The sequence below is a fragment of the Mastacembelus armatus genome, chromosome 3 (genome assembly GCF_900324485.2).
Source record: "Mastacembelus armatus chromosome 3, fMasArm1.2, whole genome shotgun sequence".
Classification (NCBI taxonomy): Eukaryota; Metazoa; Chordata; class Actinopteri; order Synbranchiformes; family Mastacembelidae; genus Mastacembelus; species Mastacembelus armatus.
In genome coordinates, this window is record NC_046635.1 from 3,116,412 (window position 1) to 3,132,464 (window position 16,053).

Below are 16,053 nucleotides of genomic sequence, written 5' to 3' on the forward strand. Positions count from 1 at the left end.
TAAGGAGCTGGTAGAGTCCAAAAAACAGAGCTAAAACATACTTAATATTGTTCTTACATTCGTGGGGTAACAACAAACGAACATTAATGCAGCTCTGTAACTACTGGGTGTGTAAATGAGCAACTGGTTTCTTTGTCAAATCATCTTGAACAATTCCCATTTTTCATTGCGATTTTCTCTCCACAACTTTCCAAGTGCCCAAAAAGTTATTGTAGGTGTAATGTTGATTTTGTTGTGTTTATTGCACATGATCGGCAAAACAACAACTTATAGACCGGTGACGCACTTAGCTGCTCATAAAACGACCTGCTTATATCGTTCATTTTATACACATCATCTAAAAATATGCCTTCTGTGAAAACTCTTTAATAACTGCGCCAGCAACAAAGACCTGATGGAAGATAACAGCTGTAAAACAGCTTTGGAGTGCAGCTGTGGCATTGAATGAAAGCAAAGCGTTAAATTGTTATTAATGTCATCTGCTGGAACAAGTCTCCACTCCAAAAAACATGTCACCTCAGTTGAAATGCACTTACATATTGCGAACTGGGGTGACCTAAATGACGTCACCTCAACATTTTCATATCGTTACTGGCAGTAAAGAAAACCAGAAGTAGAAGTATGTTAGATGCTTGTATCAGCAGCTGAGTAGCTGATATGACAGATGTCACTCACCAACAGGATATTGCAATTATTGTTAGTTGAAATACTTTCAATAAAATTCTTCAATGTATAAAAAAAAGATTTTTATGCTCATGTTATCCAGGTCAAAAGCAGCTCTACCTGCATGTCTTTGATTTGCTTTAATGTATTTATGAAGAAGGCTATTTATTGGACAGAGTATTCACGAAACGTCACAAATGCATCCTGCGCCTCCCTCGCTCAGCATGTGGGTGAAAATGCTTCAAAGTTTCCCAAGACCTCCAAATGGATATTTGGCTGTACCACAGAGGATACGGAGAACACAAGCTAAGTGCTTTAGCAGCGGGTGATGCTAACACAGTAGGACAGGCTCAGCGTGGCGTGAAGCAGAAGAGTGCTGTGCGAGGTGACTTATGGGACAATGGGGCCGCTTTTCGCAAATAAAACATGAGGCTTATCCACAGCCTCTGAAATATACAGTCTCAGTTCTTGTCAGGGGTTTGTCTGTGGAAAGAGGGGCAAAAATCAGATTTAATGCTTCTGAACAGGATTAGTTGGTGGGGACAAGGAAGAGTAATTTAGTGAAATTATCCAGTTTTTCTAACTTGCCGAATCCAATTAACTCCTTAACATCCACTTTCTTACTTTTATTTCATCTGTAGTGGCTTTAATATTGTTGAAACCAGCCTATTCAACACTGAAGCTAAATGATTTTATATTGAGTGAAAGATCCAAACCTATGATTATTGTTTCATCTCATGACATTTTATAAATGTTTCACCCCCAAATTTTGTCTAACCTGTTTATGTTGGATGCTGCACTTGAATTTAAAATATAGTTATGTGCTAGGTGAGACATTTAAGAAGTTAAATGTCTTACATTTAAATCAGTAAAAGCTGGGAAAGTGTCAAAAGAATGTGATTTTATTCTGTTAGATTTAAAGTAGCAGAGGTATAAATGCAGGAGGGCTAAAAAAGCAGTAGGCACTGCTTTGTCAGAGTTATAGAAATTATTATTTTTTTGTGTATTTGAATTTACAAGCCAAAGATGTTGGGGACCACTGACATATCCAACTGTCCAACTATAGCTAATACTAATAATTTGGTTGCCTGAGAATATCTCTCATGTAATTTCAGTTTACCAAGGTTCTGATGCAGTCTGTTAAGTCTGAAAAATACACAGCTCTAGATAATTTCAGCTTTAAAGTTCTCAGTTCTATGCCAAGACTTAGAAGGAAGAGGTCTATGAATTTCGCTCCAACCGACGCCAGCCATTCCTTTAAATCTAATTGAAGAGCTGTATAAATAAGATATAGTTTGTGCAGTACAGCCACACAACACTAGCTTTGGCAGTGAAGGTGACAGTGATGTGTTTGGGCATAAAAGGCTCAGAGCTTCAGCGACTCATGTTTGGTTTTTAACCATTTGCAACCCAATAGTTCGCGTGTTTCAAACACTGATTGCTTTTACCTGCTTTTGGCGTTTGTGGACAGTGGCATGAAAGAGTTGTGGGAAACAGCACAGGCAGAGGACATGACAAATGCTTAAGATGTTTTTCAGGCTGCCAGAATATGCATTCAATTAGTGATTTAATGAATCATCTAATTAGTCAGAAATAAGGGATATGTATGTAAGAACATATTTGACTTCAGCCATGGTTTCAAACAAATCCTTTATTAAAGTTTTAGAGAAGTGTTGGAAAGAGAGACATATTGCAGATAGGAGTGGACACTGGCAGTGAAATGATTAAGCTCAGTATATATCAAAATATGCCATTGTATGCAAATATCAAATAATCAAACTCGTGTGATATAGTTTAATTTAAAGCAATGAGCTGTTTCAGGTTAAAAGTAAAAGGCACTGACTTTACTTGCTTCACTTGGACAGAGCAGAAATGTGGATGATAAGATCATATAATCACAAATACACTGGAAAGATAATATTAAAGATAATATTAAATTATCCTGACAAGACTGAGGTGTAACTGTATGACCACATTATGTACAGAACTGTAATTGTAACAGGTTGAGGTTTGATGTCAAAAGGCCTGAATCTATGGCTGAGGTGCATTGAAACCTCATGGTTCAACTGATGATCACTCAGCAGCACAGGCAGTATTTCTTAGGCACAAGTGTTATGAAGATGATAACGTTGTCCCTTAAATTTCTCTGATTTAAAGTACAATACAGCTGCTGACTGAAGAAGGTTTAGGGCCAGATCTCACCTGATTTTACCACGTCCTCATGTAGGACTGCAACTAATGATTATTTTCATTATCAAATATTCCAAAGATTTAATCTATAAAGTACTGAAAATTACCTATATATAATATTAAATATATATATATATATCAGCAGTCCAAACCCCAAAGATTCATAATTGTACATTTGAGAAGCTGGAACATGTTTGTTTGTTTTTGTTTTGTTTTTTATTAATTATCAAAATAGCAGTGAGTTAATTCTCTACCAGTTGTGGGATCATATAGCCATCTAATAGTGTAATCTATTCCATGTGATGAATTTGATAACTAATTCACTAATTTATATAAAGTTACCGCTGCAATGAAAAAATACAATTACCAGTCAGTGAACACAGATATATAAAAATATGTTATTTTTCATTGTTTAATTCCTCAGTGGACTCCAGAGCTTCGAGCATACTTGCTTCTCAGACAGGCGTCCTCTCCTTGACTGGCTGGATCCCACCATTTCTCTCTCTGCATAGAGGTTTATAGCACGGGTTCTCGATGTACAGAAACTTGTTAAAAACACAGTGGAACGTCACTATTTTTAGATCAGGTCACTGAAGAAATTCAGTGACAATATGTCCGTCCACTCAGCAGCTCCTCACCATGCAGGGCCTGATTGTGTTTCTATACAAAGTCAGGAAACTGTCTGCCCTTTGAGAGCTGCCTTGTTGTGAGGAAACACTGCACGCTGGGCTCACGTCCAGGGCCGAGCTTCAATACACAACTCAGGCCTTTTTCTCCACCCACGCCACGCTTATAACCACCTGGATCCAAACAATCAAAATGCAGGATTTCTTTCATATTTATGTCAACAAGGCAAGTTGGTTATTTATTTCTTAATGCATTGACTGAATTTATGTCAGTCACATCACAGTCATATCAAATAAAAAAAAATACTTAAAGTCTATATGTTTGTCCATATTGTCAGACTGGATGGTATTGACTATCATTTTGTGTGTGTTTGTATGTAGATTATCTGTAATCTTGTCTTTCTCAAACAAATTGAATAGAACAATTGAAATTAAAACATACCAGTTAAATAGAAAATATCTATTTAACATTGCACTTAATTTAATTCTGATTTTATTTAGTAATTTGAAAATAATTCAGTCTTAGTTAAAATGTGTTTTACTCAACTATCTACACTCCCTGTCATCAATAATCAGAGGTCTCAAGCTCTTTTATTTGATTATATACAACTTAGATCACGTTGTTATAGATGATCAGCAAAATGTCTTTAACATGATCAAGGAAAAGTTCCATCCAAAATCCTCTATTGTTGTCACATAGATGTATGTTTTAGTAGAGGATTATTTTTATTGATGCAATAGCTAACACTATTTGGATATTGTTAACCAATTACAGTAAAGCTCTCTTTATAGGCTACAGTTATTTTTTTACTTCCACAGCTTTGTTTATTTTTTTAATCAAGTGAAAAGTTGGTTTGTTGAATTTTATAGATGGTTGTTTCAGTTATAAACATTTTACCTCAGAAAAGAAAAAACACACAAACAGATAAAATTAACTGAATAGAACCAAACAAAAACTTGTGCGTTAGTATTAAAAAAAAAACCAGATCATTATTGTATAAAAACATTATTGTTAGGTATTATTGAAGGCTAGAAAGTGTAAGTGGCATCCGAGGCCTCGCTGTGACGATGATAACTTTATTCATAAGAGAAGTTGTGGCTGTTGAGCTGATGTCGCTCTTCCTGCAGCAGCTGAGGCTGATCTGCGCCTTGATTAGGGCTCACAGCAGACTCCAGCATAATTGATGACCTAATTGAAAGCAGCGGGGGGAGGAGGAGGAGGAGGAGGAGGAGGTGGCGGCGGTGGTGCAGGGTCCCTCACGGACAGGAGAGAGACAGAGAGAGAGAGAGAGAGAGAGAGAGAGAAAGAAAGAGAGAGAAAGAGAGAGAGACGCGCTCCAATGAGGAAAGTTTACTTGTGCTTCCTCCTCCGCACAATCCCACAGCTGAGGGCATTGATGTGAGCGCAGAGGCTTTCTGTACTTTTACGCGCACTTCTTCCCCCCCCTACCTCCCTCATCTTTTCACCCTCACACACGGAGCACAAATCCACCTTCTCACTTTTAGTTTAGTGCGTGTCTGTATTTCTTTTCTTTCCTTTTTTCCTCCTTTTTATGAATGATTCTCTCTCGCAGTACTAAAGGCAAAATATCTTCGGATACCTCGCCGTCCTCGACTGCACGTCCTCACCTCGGCACGTCTTCTCTCCTCAAGTTCAAACGGCACCAGGACTTTCACGGCAGCTTGAGACGCACTTGGGGAAAATATCAGTCGGCGAAGAAAAACCTGATACTTTGCGAAGCAGCAGAAGCGACTGTCAGCATGAGTCTCAAAGCGGAGGCAGAGGCGAATAACAGCGTTTCCATCGAGGAAGAGGTGAGTTTAAGTCAAGTTTTATGACTTGGCACCACCGCGCGTTAACCCCGTCGTCTTCATGTTCACCGACACTTGTGTCACAGTTTAAGGCTCGTTTTCTCACTTTTGTTTGAAAGTTGTGTGTTGGGAGAAATTAGTTTGCTTTAGGCCCATTTTGGCTCCAAATTTTAAAAGGCGCAAATTAAAGGGAAGGAGAAATCTGGTTCCTGTCTCACAGACAAATGTTTGGGAAGATCATGCAAAAGTTTAATTTCAACATGTGTTCCTAAACCTCGCGCACATTTTAAGAAAGTGTCCCCAGGTGCGGATTATAAGCTGCAACAAGCAGACACTGGTAATGAAACAAGAGTTTTGTTTTAGGTTTTATTTATTGAAGACTCGCCGACTAAACTGCGCACAAAACTCAAAACATTTCATAAAATTAAATGCGTTAAATGAGTAAAATCTGTTGGCCGTCAGACTTTTACAAAAATAAAGTGTCTATGTGGTTGAGCCTTTCTCCTAATTTAAAGAGATAAAAAAATTCCCCCACGTTCAGAAAGGTCCAGTTTGCTGCCGTGACACGAGCTGCGTTTGTTTGCGTTTCTGTGCCAAACTAAATAACATGCGTCAAATAAACGCAGCAGGCCGCTCTGTCCCCCTACTTCAGATCTGTGCAAATGCTTCGTTTCAGCATGAAACTGAAACCTAAAATAAATGTCCCCACTCTTATATGACATCCTGGAATAAGATTTTAAAATGTGTTGAAATATGTTAAGATTAAAAAAAAAAAAAATCTTATTCATGTGTGACTTTTTCTTTTTTACAGCTGTCACTCATGTCTCATTCATTTCAGTGTAGCCAGCTATATTTTCTTTAATCACTGACACTGAGGGGAGTGCTGGGCCTTTTGTTGGTCCTTCTTTGTTCCCATTATCTTACAACAAAGCCTCATGTGGCCACTTAACTTTTTAGTCCAGTTAGCCAGTGTCTTCCCTCCTTTGTAATTAAGGACAATGATCAGGCAAACAGGACAGAAATTTATTTTGAGACCAGGAAAAAAAAAAAAAAAAAAAATCTGACCTGACAACATTAAAATGTTGTATTGTGGAGTCATCAGTCTTTGCTCTGGTGCCTAAATATGCCAAAGGTGCATTTAGAGTCTTATTAAAAGCCACACAGCGCTCAGGGGCTTCACCACAGCTTCAGGTTTATACACCCGCAGTCCAAGAGCCGCTCAGTCAGTGAGAAGCCGGAGGACAGATTAAAACGTCTCCAAGTTTGTGTTCAGCTGTATGTGCGGACTTGTAAAGGGATGAGAATTGCTGCTGTGCTGCACCTGAAAAATACTGGAGGGGCCAGCAGGGTTGGGGCCGTGGGTCAGAGGAAGGAAATGGTGTCATGCTGTGCACTGTTGTCCAGCGCTGTTCCTCTGGCAGCCCCATTGTACTGAGGGCCTCCCCGCCGACTGGGAACTCATGGGCCCCGTACTGCACCGTTTATTTGCTCAGCCACACTGGACTGTACATGGCATCAGTTCTCAATGTCTCGCCATGACAAGTCCAGGGGTCCTTGAACGGGATCCAGGGATCCCCATCAATATATTTACCTTTTTTATTTAGCATTTGGCTTTTAATCTGTCGCAGACTGTCAGGAATTTATCACATGTAGTGTTTTTAATCAGAGGATTAAGTTCTGCTAAAGACACATGAAATCCTAAAGAGTCTGTTAACATTAGTTTTATCAGGTGGTGAGTGGTTTGGGTCGTGACAAAGGCTTTTGGCAGTCATTTCCAACATGAGGGTCGGGACCCACCCACAAGATGGCTAAAAGAGCAAAGGAGGAAAAAAAAACATTTCTACTGTGTGGAAGTGTTTTTCTTTTTTTTCTGATCTGTATTCATGATTGAGTAATTCTTTTTCTTCTAATTTAAACATTTTTAAATGGAACAGTCTTGGCAAGTAAAATTTTTTTTTTAAACTGTTCACAACCTGTAAACATGTAAACTGAGTATTCTGAGAGAGACGAAGCTTCATTTTGAAGGAGTCGGGGAACCAAAAAGTTGGATCAATAGATTTAATACTCGGCAACATTAGTGTACAGATTAGCTGTTGTGCAACTGAAAAGGTTTGGGAACATCTCACCAATGTCACAGGGTGTTGATGTTGGACTATGAGGATTTTTATCTTAAACTTTCAGAAATAAAACATTTTCTGCTGATTTAACTTTTCACAGCTCAGTACTATGCATCCATACTGCATGTATGTGTGTTAGGTACGAAGCAGGAATGACAGACCATGAACACGTGTTTCTCATGCAGCTCATAAGATGCACATGCTTTCTTCAGAATGACACCAAGACTGAGTATTAGATGGACACGTCCAAATGATCAGACTCTTGCTTTGTGTTTGCAGGTACGAACACTGTTTGTCAGTGGCCTGCCAGTCGATATCAAACCACGAGAACTTTATCTTCTCTTCAGACCATTTAAGGTAAGTTACAGTCGGGGGGTCGTATGTACAGGAGGATGTTGTGTGTTGGACAAACTGGAAAGTCATGTGAGGCAGAATTTAATTTCTTTTTTTTTTTAGGTTGTGGTGTGATGTAATACAAGTGAAATAAAATTGACATTTCTTTTTTTTTTTTAAAAGAAAGCAAAGGTAGCTGCTTTGTGCCATGTGCTGCAAAGTGGTTTAAGGATTAAATACACACAGAGGGTAGACCTTTAGTTTTCTTTTTTATTAAAGCAGATGTAATCCAGAGGGTAGGAAATCTTTTTTTAAACCAGTCAGTGTTTGCTGATACAGTAGAAAGTTTCAGTGCTTCTTCATGTAGTTGAAATTGAATGGTCCTCCTGTCCAATAGAAGGCTTGATATTTGCATATATGGAAATGAGGCCACATCATTGTTCGTACATTGCTGTGTTTTTTGACTGGACTCCAGTCCCATAAACACCCCTCCCATCTGTGTCCTAACTAACCAAATTGGAAGTGGTATCTCTCACACATGGATGATTTTGAGGAATGTGTAAACGAGTAGCCCTCACGACTGGCCGGCCAACCTTCTTCGTGACCCAGCTCAACCGCCATGTAGGGAGATTTTTCTTCCTCTAGTAACATTAAGACATTGTGAAACTACGCAAATGTTTTTTCTCAAGCCGTTGTAGCATTTATATTTGGCCTTTGCTTCTACAGTAGGCAAACACAGCACAATGTGTGCCAGTAGGGTTAAATCTGATTCATTCAACATTTTACATGCACTACTGGTCTGACCCAAATTAAAGCCTTTTTTTTTTTTTTTTTTTCCCCCTTTACAGACTTGTTCTAAAACAAATCTTTTCTACCTTTACTGAGCTAATAAAGCTGAATCTGGTTTGGATTTTTGCTAAGGATTTATCACAGCCAGTGAAGAAACTGTTTAATTTTCCGTAGCTGTAAATCAAATCATGAGAGATCCCATCTATGAGGTAAAATTCCTTCATTTCTCTGGAATTTGCTGATGTTTAAACCAACCTCCGGTGCTGTTCTTAAACCAGGACTTAATCTATACCTAAACTAATGCAAAGTTAAAGAACCCTCTGATTTGAGGATAAACTTTTGAAACTTATCTTTGTTGGAAATGTGCATATTTTGTCTTATTTTACCAAAAACTGACAAAATCTAAGTACAACGCAGTCACAGAGGGATCTGTGAGGGCCTGGAGTTAACCAGACTGAGGTGCACACAAGCAGGTTTCTCTGTTCTCCTTCTATAGTGTGAAGTCTTCATGCCTGACTTCCTGCATGTGACTCCAGGATAACTGGCTGTCTTTCTTCCCCACAGGGTTATGAAGGGTCACTGATTAAGTTGACGTCAAAACAGGTGAGATGCCTTCTGTCAGTGGAAAGAACTGCTTTACTATACTCCACAAATGACAGGGCAGTGTTCTTTGTCATTTCAATATTAACTTAAGACAGAAAAGGGATGAAGTGTCCTCAGTCCTGCTGGTTTGTTGCATGATAGTACATATTAAGATATATATATATATATACAGTATATTGTGATTTTACAAAAATGCATGTTCATAGTCGAGATCTCAGCTTATTACTCCTTTGTCTTCCAGCCTGTCGGGTTTGTAACCTTTGACAGTCGCTCTGGTGCTGAAGCTGCGAAAAATGCACTAAATGTAAGCATTGCCTTGTTTTTAGTGACATTTCTGAGTCTGTTGCTGTTTTCCCCCTTTAGAAATGCTTTCAACATATATTGGGTTTTTTTTTTTTTATTCCCCCTAACATTTGCATAAACCTAAAGTAGAATGGTTGGGAGTTTTAAAACTTCTTTTCTATTAAATTTCTCCAAGCCAACCCATTTTGTCTTTTATAATTCAGGGCCATTTTTGGAAAGAGGCCAGAATCCCGTAGCCTTACGGTAGTTTACTTTGACCTTGATACACATCTTTCTTAGTCTGATGTAGCTTTCACTGCTTTACTGTAATATTTGTTCTATAGTCACATGTGTAGTGTTATTTGGACACATCTTGAGTAGTGTAACCCCTTATTTTGTCACCCAGTAGGCCACGTTGGCAGTATCTAACACTTCTCTCTCATAGCATAGCATTCCTTATGAGCATCACCTCTTAGACACACCAGCAGTCACACACAGACACACACATATACACCAAAATACTACTCACCTGCATGTGGGCACAACGCTTAGGGCACAAGAACACAAGCAGGGTTATACCACCTCAAAGAAATTACTCAGCCTCACCAGTGACCCTTTTCCTCATCTCCCTCTCCTCTTGGCTCATGCGACAGGGAGAACACCTCCTCCAGTCGCCTGTGCTTTTGATTTCATCATGAGGGAAAAAGAGATGCAAGCATGTTGAAATATTTCAGGAGCGTATCCTTCGGTTTGCCCCCTTTTTTTGGAAGATATGACCTGTCTGAACAGCTTTAGTTCAGTGAAAGCCATCAGGTGCAGAGGGGTATAGTTGAAGACCACCCACAGGAGAGCAGAACAGTGTTCAGCTCAAGGGAAGCTTGAAGGATACACCCTGAGTATTGAAAACAGCTTTAGGAAAGGAGGCCACATGAGATTACTGACCTACAGCCCCTCAAACTCAGCCCACCTCCCTTATGATACTATGTCCCCCTCCTCCCCTCCTTCGTCTCTCTCATAGGGTATCCGTTTTGACCCTGAAAGCCCCCAGACCCTGCGCTTAGAGTTTGCTAAAGCCAACACGAAGATGGCAAAGAGTAAGCTGATGGCCACACCGAACCCCACAAATATCCACCCTGCTCTAGGAGCACACTTCATTGCACGGGACCCATGTAAGTTGTACGGCTGCACCACTCTAGGCTCTCTCATCCACTCTCACCTCGGCAATGCCAGTACTCAATTGCCCTTGTTACCCTTTTTAAAAATCTGATTAAGGATGTTGTTGTATGAAGGATAAACAGGCAGGGATTAAAAACAGTATCTAACAAATTAAAGACTAACTCACCTCCACGTGCATGTGTCATCTTGACTCTTAAAACAGCTGCTTTGCTTCTATCCAGCTGGGAAGCTCCACTGTCACAGGTTTAGTCAGTAGGTGTCTCTGTTCTCTGCCTAAACACCTGCTTCGTTCATTAGATTCGGACAGATGATTGTGGAAAATTTAGCCGTTTAATTTTAGTGACAGTACAAACTATTACAACCATGAGATTAATCATTGATCAGTACAAAAGCCACAAGGTGACGACACATTTTCTCATTTATTTAAAATTTGTAGAGTCTAGATTTCTTACTTGATGCAAGCCTGTATGTTCAAGGGTAGGTCAGTCAGCCTTCCTCCTGCTCTGTACTTCTCCAGATGATCTGACAGGGGCAGCACTGATCCCAGCATCACCCGATGCCTGGACTCCTTACCCACTGTATACCACGGAGTTGACCCCGGGCCTCCCTCACGCAGCCTTCACTTATCCTGCGGCCGCTGCCGCTGCTGCAGCCCTCCATGCCCAGGTGAGGGACCAACCGGTGTGTGTTTCTCCTCATTATTTTTTAAAGTATCCTCTGCAACACGTTTAGCTCTGACAATACAGGGAGTCATTGAGTCATTAAATAAATGCATGCACCTGGGTACACTACCTGAACGCATGATTTTTGTAAAAGTTGAACTGTAAGAATGTGTACATGTTTCATTGTCTGTCACAACAACAGACATGTATTTCTTGGGAGAATAGTAACCCTAAAACTTAACCAAATTAGATCATTAAAGGCAGAGGTTAAAGTTCTTTAAACAATCCCAGTGGTCCTCTGAGATATTACACTAACAAAGTCTACAAGGTGCTGTTGGCTAGATCACCCTAACCCAGTCTTATAAAACTGAGAGCTGCGTGCAAGTTAAAGTTGATTAGCTGCAAATGGTCACTTGCTTTAAACCTTTAATATACTGTCAGTGTTTGTCAGTGAAATAATTTAAATCAATTTAAAGTGTTTTTGGATCTGGTTTTCAAATATTTATTTTAAACTTAGTTCTCTGATGCCTGCTGGAAATACAATAAACAGCAAGATAGAAAGAATTGAGTGTTTACATTATAATTGCTGTCCAAATGCTACAGAAATAGTGCAGCTAACTACAAGGCAGTGGGCAGGGCTTTTGGTAACAATAGCAATGGAAAATATTTCTCTTGTTGGGTCATATAAAGTTCATTGTTAGGTAACTTCCTTCTGCAGTGGTAGAGAACAGGAGAGAGCTGCCCTGCAAAGGGGGCAGCTATGACATAGGTCATTTCAACAGGCACAGGAATGTTAAGTATTTGCTTGGAGAAATTGTCATACCTGATAGGCTTCTCTGGAGGTGCCAGCTCACTGTCCAGGTTCCTGTTGGAACATAAGCTGACTGCATATCCACAAAGGGAAAAAGCCTTTTAATTACACTCTGATGAAAGATCCTAAAATGCTGAGTACTTCCCTCAATTATTCATGTCCACGTATAACAAAGCACTGATAATCTTACAAGTCTCTGAATGTCTCCAATCAACTGGTGGTAACCTCCTGACCCTTGGCTGTGGCCTCAGTCGTGTTTTACTCTGTTTAGAAATGAGGCCTCGTTGTGCCACAGGGTAGTCACGAGTACTGAAAGGTATATTAGCTCTTACCTAGTGGAAATGTTTAACACAAGGAGAGTTTCAACTCTCCACATTTCCATGCCTGTTAGTTACATGAGGACTATTGTCCTCAATGAGCTGCTACGTGACCCACATTCCCCTGGCTTTAGTGGCCTGGGCTTAAAGGGACAGTCATCCTGAACATGCCTATAAAAGTAACTTCTGAAGCCTATCAAAGCTTTTTGGTCTGGTTTATATGACTCTTTGTTTCTCTCTAGATGCGCTGGTACCCAACTCCCTCTGAGACTTCCCAGCCTGGATGGAAGTCCCGGCAGTTTTGTTAAATATTTAGTGAGTAACCTTTGGTCCAACAGTGTTTTTAGATCTTCCAACTGATCTCTGAAGAGTTGAGCTGCATAATGACGAAGTGTTTAACTGAAAACTGCAGAATGAGTCAACATTAATGGAAAATAATTAGGAATTGATGTAGACTGGCATTAACTTTATTGGCAAGGACTCTAACCAGTGGTGTGTTGGTACCTCTTCACTTTCTGAATTAGGAAACCTCTTTGGTATTCAGGTATTCAGCCTCATCTGTTTTCTTACATCATTTCAATAAGCTGTCAGGTTTTGGTTAGAGGTTGCAGGATCAATTCACTTTTTAGAATTGACAAAGACAAATAACCCTAATACATAATTTTTGTTTTTTTTAAAATTACATTTCAATATAGCTTGTATAATTTATTCCTTTGCAGCGTAACTTCTGCTTACTCTTATTAAACACTTCTGTGATGCTCATTAATGCATCAAATATGTATTAATCCAGACTGTCAAACTATTTGTGTGGCACCTGCATAAATTTCAGTCATTTGAAAAAAACAGCTTAAACAGTTTGGGCTGCCATGGACTAGAGCAGTTGGAAAGCAATGAGGGACTAATGCACTGTTTTAGTTTTTCATGGAATTTGATAGTAAGAATAAGACTGTCCTTTTTAAATTTCTTAGTTTTTGTTCTTAAAATGATAGATTTATTGGATTTTTTTTTTTTTGGGACTAACTTTGGCTTTTACTGTTTTCTTTAGGCTTCTGGAAACCACACCTTTGTCCAGCTGAAGTGAGGTTTGCCAAGCTCGTCATTAATTTAATCAGGTTTATTTAATGGACAAATGTGCATTATTATAAACAAACAGTATTTATATCTCCTCCCAATTGTCTCTGGGGGGAGTCTGAGTTGAAACCATCTTGCTGTCGATAATCTGAGCTCATCATTGGCAACTACTGCGGTACCATCTTAGCACTTCAAAAAAAAAAAACTCATGCAAAGCCCAGTCAAACTTCATGGATCATAATTGCTGAGGAAAACTAACCCATTGAAGTTACAGTTATTAAGCTAGTCCTTCCAAGAGTTACCGCTGCTCCTGGTAGGGTTGCAAGCGTTGAGTCATTGCATGTTAAAGTCTTTTTGGCATGAATTTAGAACGCAGAGTTCTGTGTATCCTAATTTTCTTAGTGTTTGTGTTGCCTCTTTACCTTGGACTAGACAGCGAAATGTTTTGTTATCCTGTAGAACTTTGGTCTTACCTCTGTGAAAGCTAGGCTGTTGTAAATGGCTTATCTCGCATGGACCCTGTGAATGCACCCCTAAATTCTGACAATCCCAGTCCTTAATGATCATATCAGTGTCTGTCATTATTTGAGCAAAGGAAAGTACAAATATTCTTGTACTTTTTTGCGTAATGTATATTTATGCATTTTTGTGCAACTAAATAATGAACCTGTATAAGTTGGATGTTTAGTCGTCTCTTGTGTTTTTGGTGTTAATTTTTGATCCTATAATCCTGTTGAAGTAGTTTTAAAGAGGAAAAAAGTGCAATTTGTTTAAAGGGGAAATGGGTATCTGTCGAAAAATAGAAATATTCTGAACGTGGCATGTGCCATTCTGCTAAAATGAGATTGCTGTAAAACGATCTGTCAGAATGTGAAACTGGACTACAAATGTAAAAGGTTGTTTTTTTGGGGGGCATTTTGAAAGGGGTAGCAGGATTAGAGTAATGGAGGAATTTAGTTTGCGGTTTAGAACATGTTTGTCTTTGTATCTGCTGTGCATAAGATGTAAAAAATATTCCCATCTTATGAATAAAAGGAGTAAATGCATTTTTTTTTTTTCCCTGTTGAGCATCTGTCGTTTCTCACTGCGGCTGGTCAGTGGCCAATCAAAGCTGGCAACTCTAACCTAAGTATGAACTGAACTCTGACATCAATAATTCATGATAACTTTTCATTTGTAGGAAACCACTGCATTAGTGTCTCTTTGCATCATGACCTCCACACACAGCCCTCATAAGCTGGTAAGATGCTTGGCTCAACCAACCGTGATGCTGGGATGGCACCTCAAGGGACTTTTAAGTGACTTGTCTCAATATGACCAGCTGCCTAATTGTAGTGGTGACAGTCCTGGGAGTTAACTGCAAGTATCTGCCCATATTGTGTCTATTGCATTATGGTATGCAACTGGTGCTGAGTTAAATATCGCCTTTAAAAGTTGAGGCAACACTTGGTGACATCATTTGTGAGGAACATTTACACAAGTTCTTTAATATGAACAGACTTCACTTGTAGTGCAATCACAGAGTTGGTGAAGTTAAAGATTTAATAATATGGTACTTCACACTGACAAATCAAGATAAACTATTGCAGAAATGTAAATTTCATCATGAATTAAACAGTATATTTAACTTTCAAACTGTTTAAGCAAGCAGTTTAAAGACATCCACATGAACGATGAACATTTTCACTACTTTTAGATATCGAAGGTAAATTACTCTACATTTGTAATATTCTAATGAAAATGAAAAATGTAATTTGTTTCAGCCCTAAATGGATGTTGAGTTAAATGTAGAAGGTTAAACCTGAACAGACAGTCCAGAAGAAAATAGTTCTCCCAAGACTCGGCTGTCTGCCCTTCATGGAGAAATGGGTCATTTAACATCATTTCCTCACAGAATATTTGGATTGACATGAAATCAATACAGTGTGTGAAGATGATGCTATGAATTGGAAGGCAGACCATTTCTTTGGTTGTCATGTGATGATGTATGCCCGGGTTGTACATAAGCATGAAATAGAACAATCCCTTGATATTTTTCTCAGAAATCTCTGTTAGCATCCTATGAAAGATGCATGGTATGATGTTTTCTGTATAAAAGGCAAATGAAATATACTTTGGTTTCAGGGCTCAGTGTTTTTCTACAGGAAGTAGAATCAACTATTCACTTAAGGGTTAGAGCAAAGTCAGATGTAGTTTTTATGTAATAAATATGTTGGTGTTTCTATTTCTGCTGTTTAAGAAATGAACAAAAGGAAAAAACAAAACAGGACAAAAACTACCAATAGAGGGTGATCCAACGTGTAGGGTGTAGGTAATGTATAAGTACACAACTGCTTCTTGTGTAAACAGTATTTTGTGTATAAGTCAGCTGTGCTTACAATTTAAGGGGCTGAATGTGGTTGATATTAAAAATAGCTGCTTTTGTTCAGCAATAAAAGTGAATCAAGGAGGCAGGGAAATATTTTTAACGCAAGACTCTGTTGCCCTCTACAGGCCCAACGTGCACATGACTTGAGCAGCAGCGGAAAGCAAACAGACTCATCTGCAGATGTCAGTTGTCTCAAGAGCAGGACTAAAAGTTTTATTGGCGAGTCAATCTTG

At 39.1% G+C, this 16,053-nt stretch overlaps 1 protein-coding gene across 3 annotated transcripts; it reads left to right on the plus strand.

Annotated features, from left to right (window-relative positions):
• The first annotated feature begins 948 nt into the window (after window positions 1–948).
• Window positions 949–14,498, plus strand: LOC113138009 (RNA-binding protein with multiple splicing 2). Of its 3 annotated transcripts, XM_033324993.1 has the most exons (9): window positions 949–1,048; window positions 5,054–5,294; window positions 7,688–7,765; window positions 9,095–9,133; window positions 9,375–9,437; window positions 10,434–10,584; window positions 11,109–11,272; window positions 12,624–12,696; window positions 13,427–14,498. In XM_033324993.1, the coding sequence occupies exons 2-8, from the start codon at window positions 5,241–5,243 to the stop codon at window positions 12,687–12,689; spliced, it is 615 nt and encodes a 204-aa protein (XP_033180884.1). In that variant the 5' UTR covers window positions 949–1,048; window positions 5,054–5,240; the 3' UTR covers window positions 12,690–12,696; window positions 13,427–14,498. The 3 variants fall into 3 exon arrangements, with proteins under 3 accessions (XP_033180884.1, XP_026175891.1, XP_026175892.1); XM_026320106.2 differs by lacking the exon at window positions 949–1,048 and having other exon boundaries at window positions 4,829–5,294; XM_026320107.2 differs by lacking the exon at window positions 949–1,048 and having other exon boundaries at window positions 4,831–5,294; window positions 11,109–11,257.
• Window positions 14,499–16,053: the final 1,555 nt, after the last annotated feature.

Bases quoted from the DNA above. Each gene is read 5' to 3' on its own strand.
- LOC113138009 (XM_026320106.2), top strand. From the start codon at position 5,037: ATGATTCTCTCTCGCAGTACTAAAGGCAAAATATCTTCGGATACCTCG. The intron at 9,134-9,374 runs GTGAGATGCCTT...TTTGTCTTCCAG, and splicing joins TTAAGTTGACGTCAAAACAG to CCTGTCGGGTTTGTAACCTT. The intron at 11,273-12,623 runs GTGTGTGTTTCT...GTTTCTCTCTAG, and splicing joins CCCAGGTGAGGGACCAACCG to ATGCGCTGGTACCCAACTCC.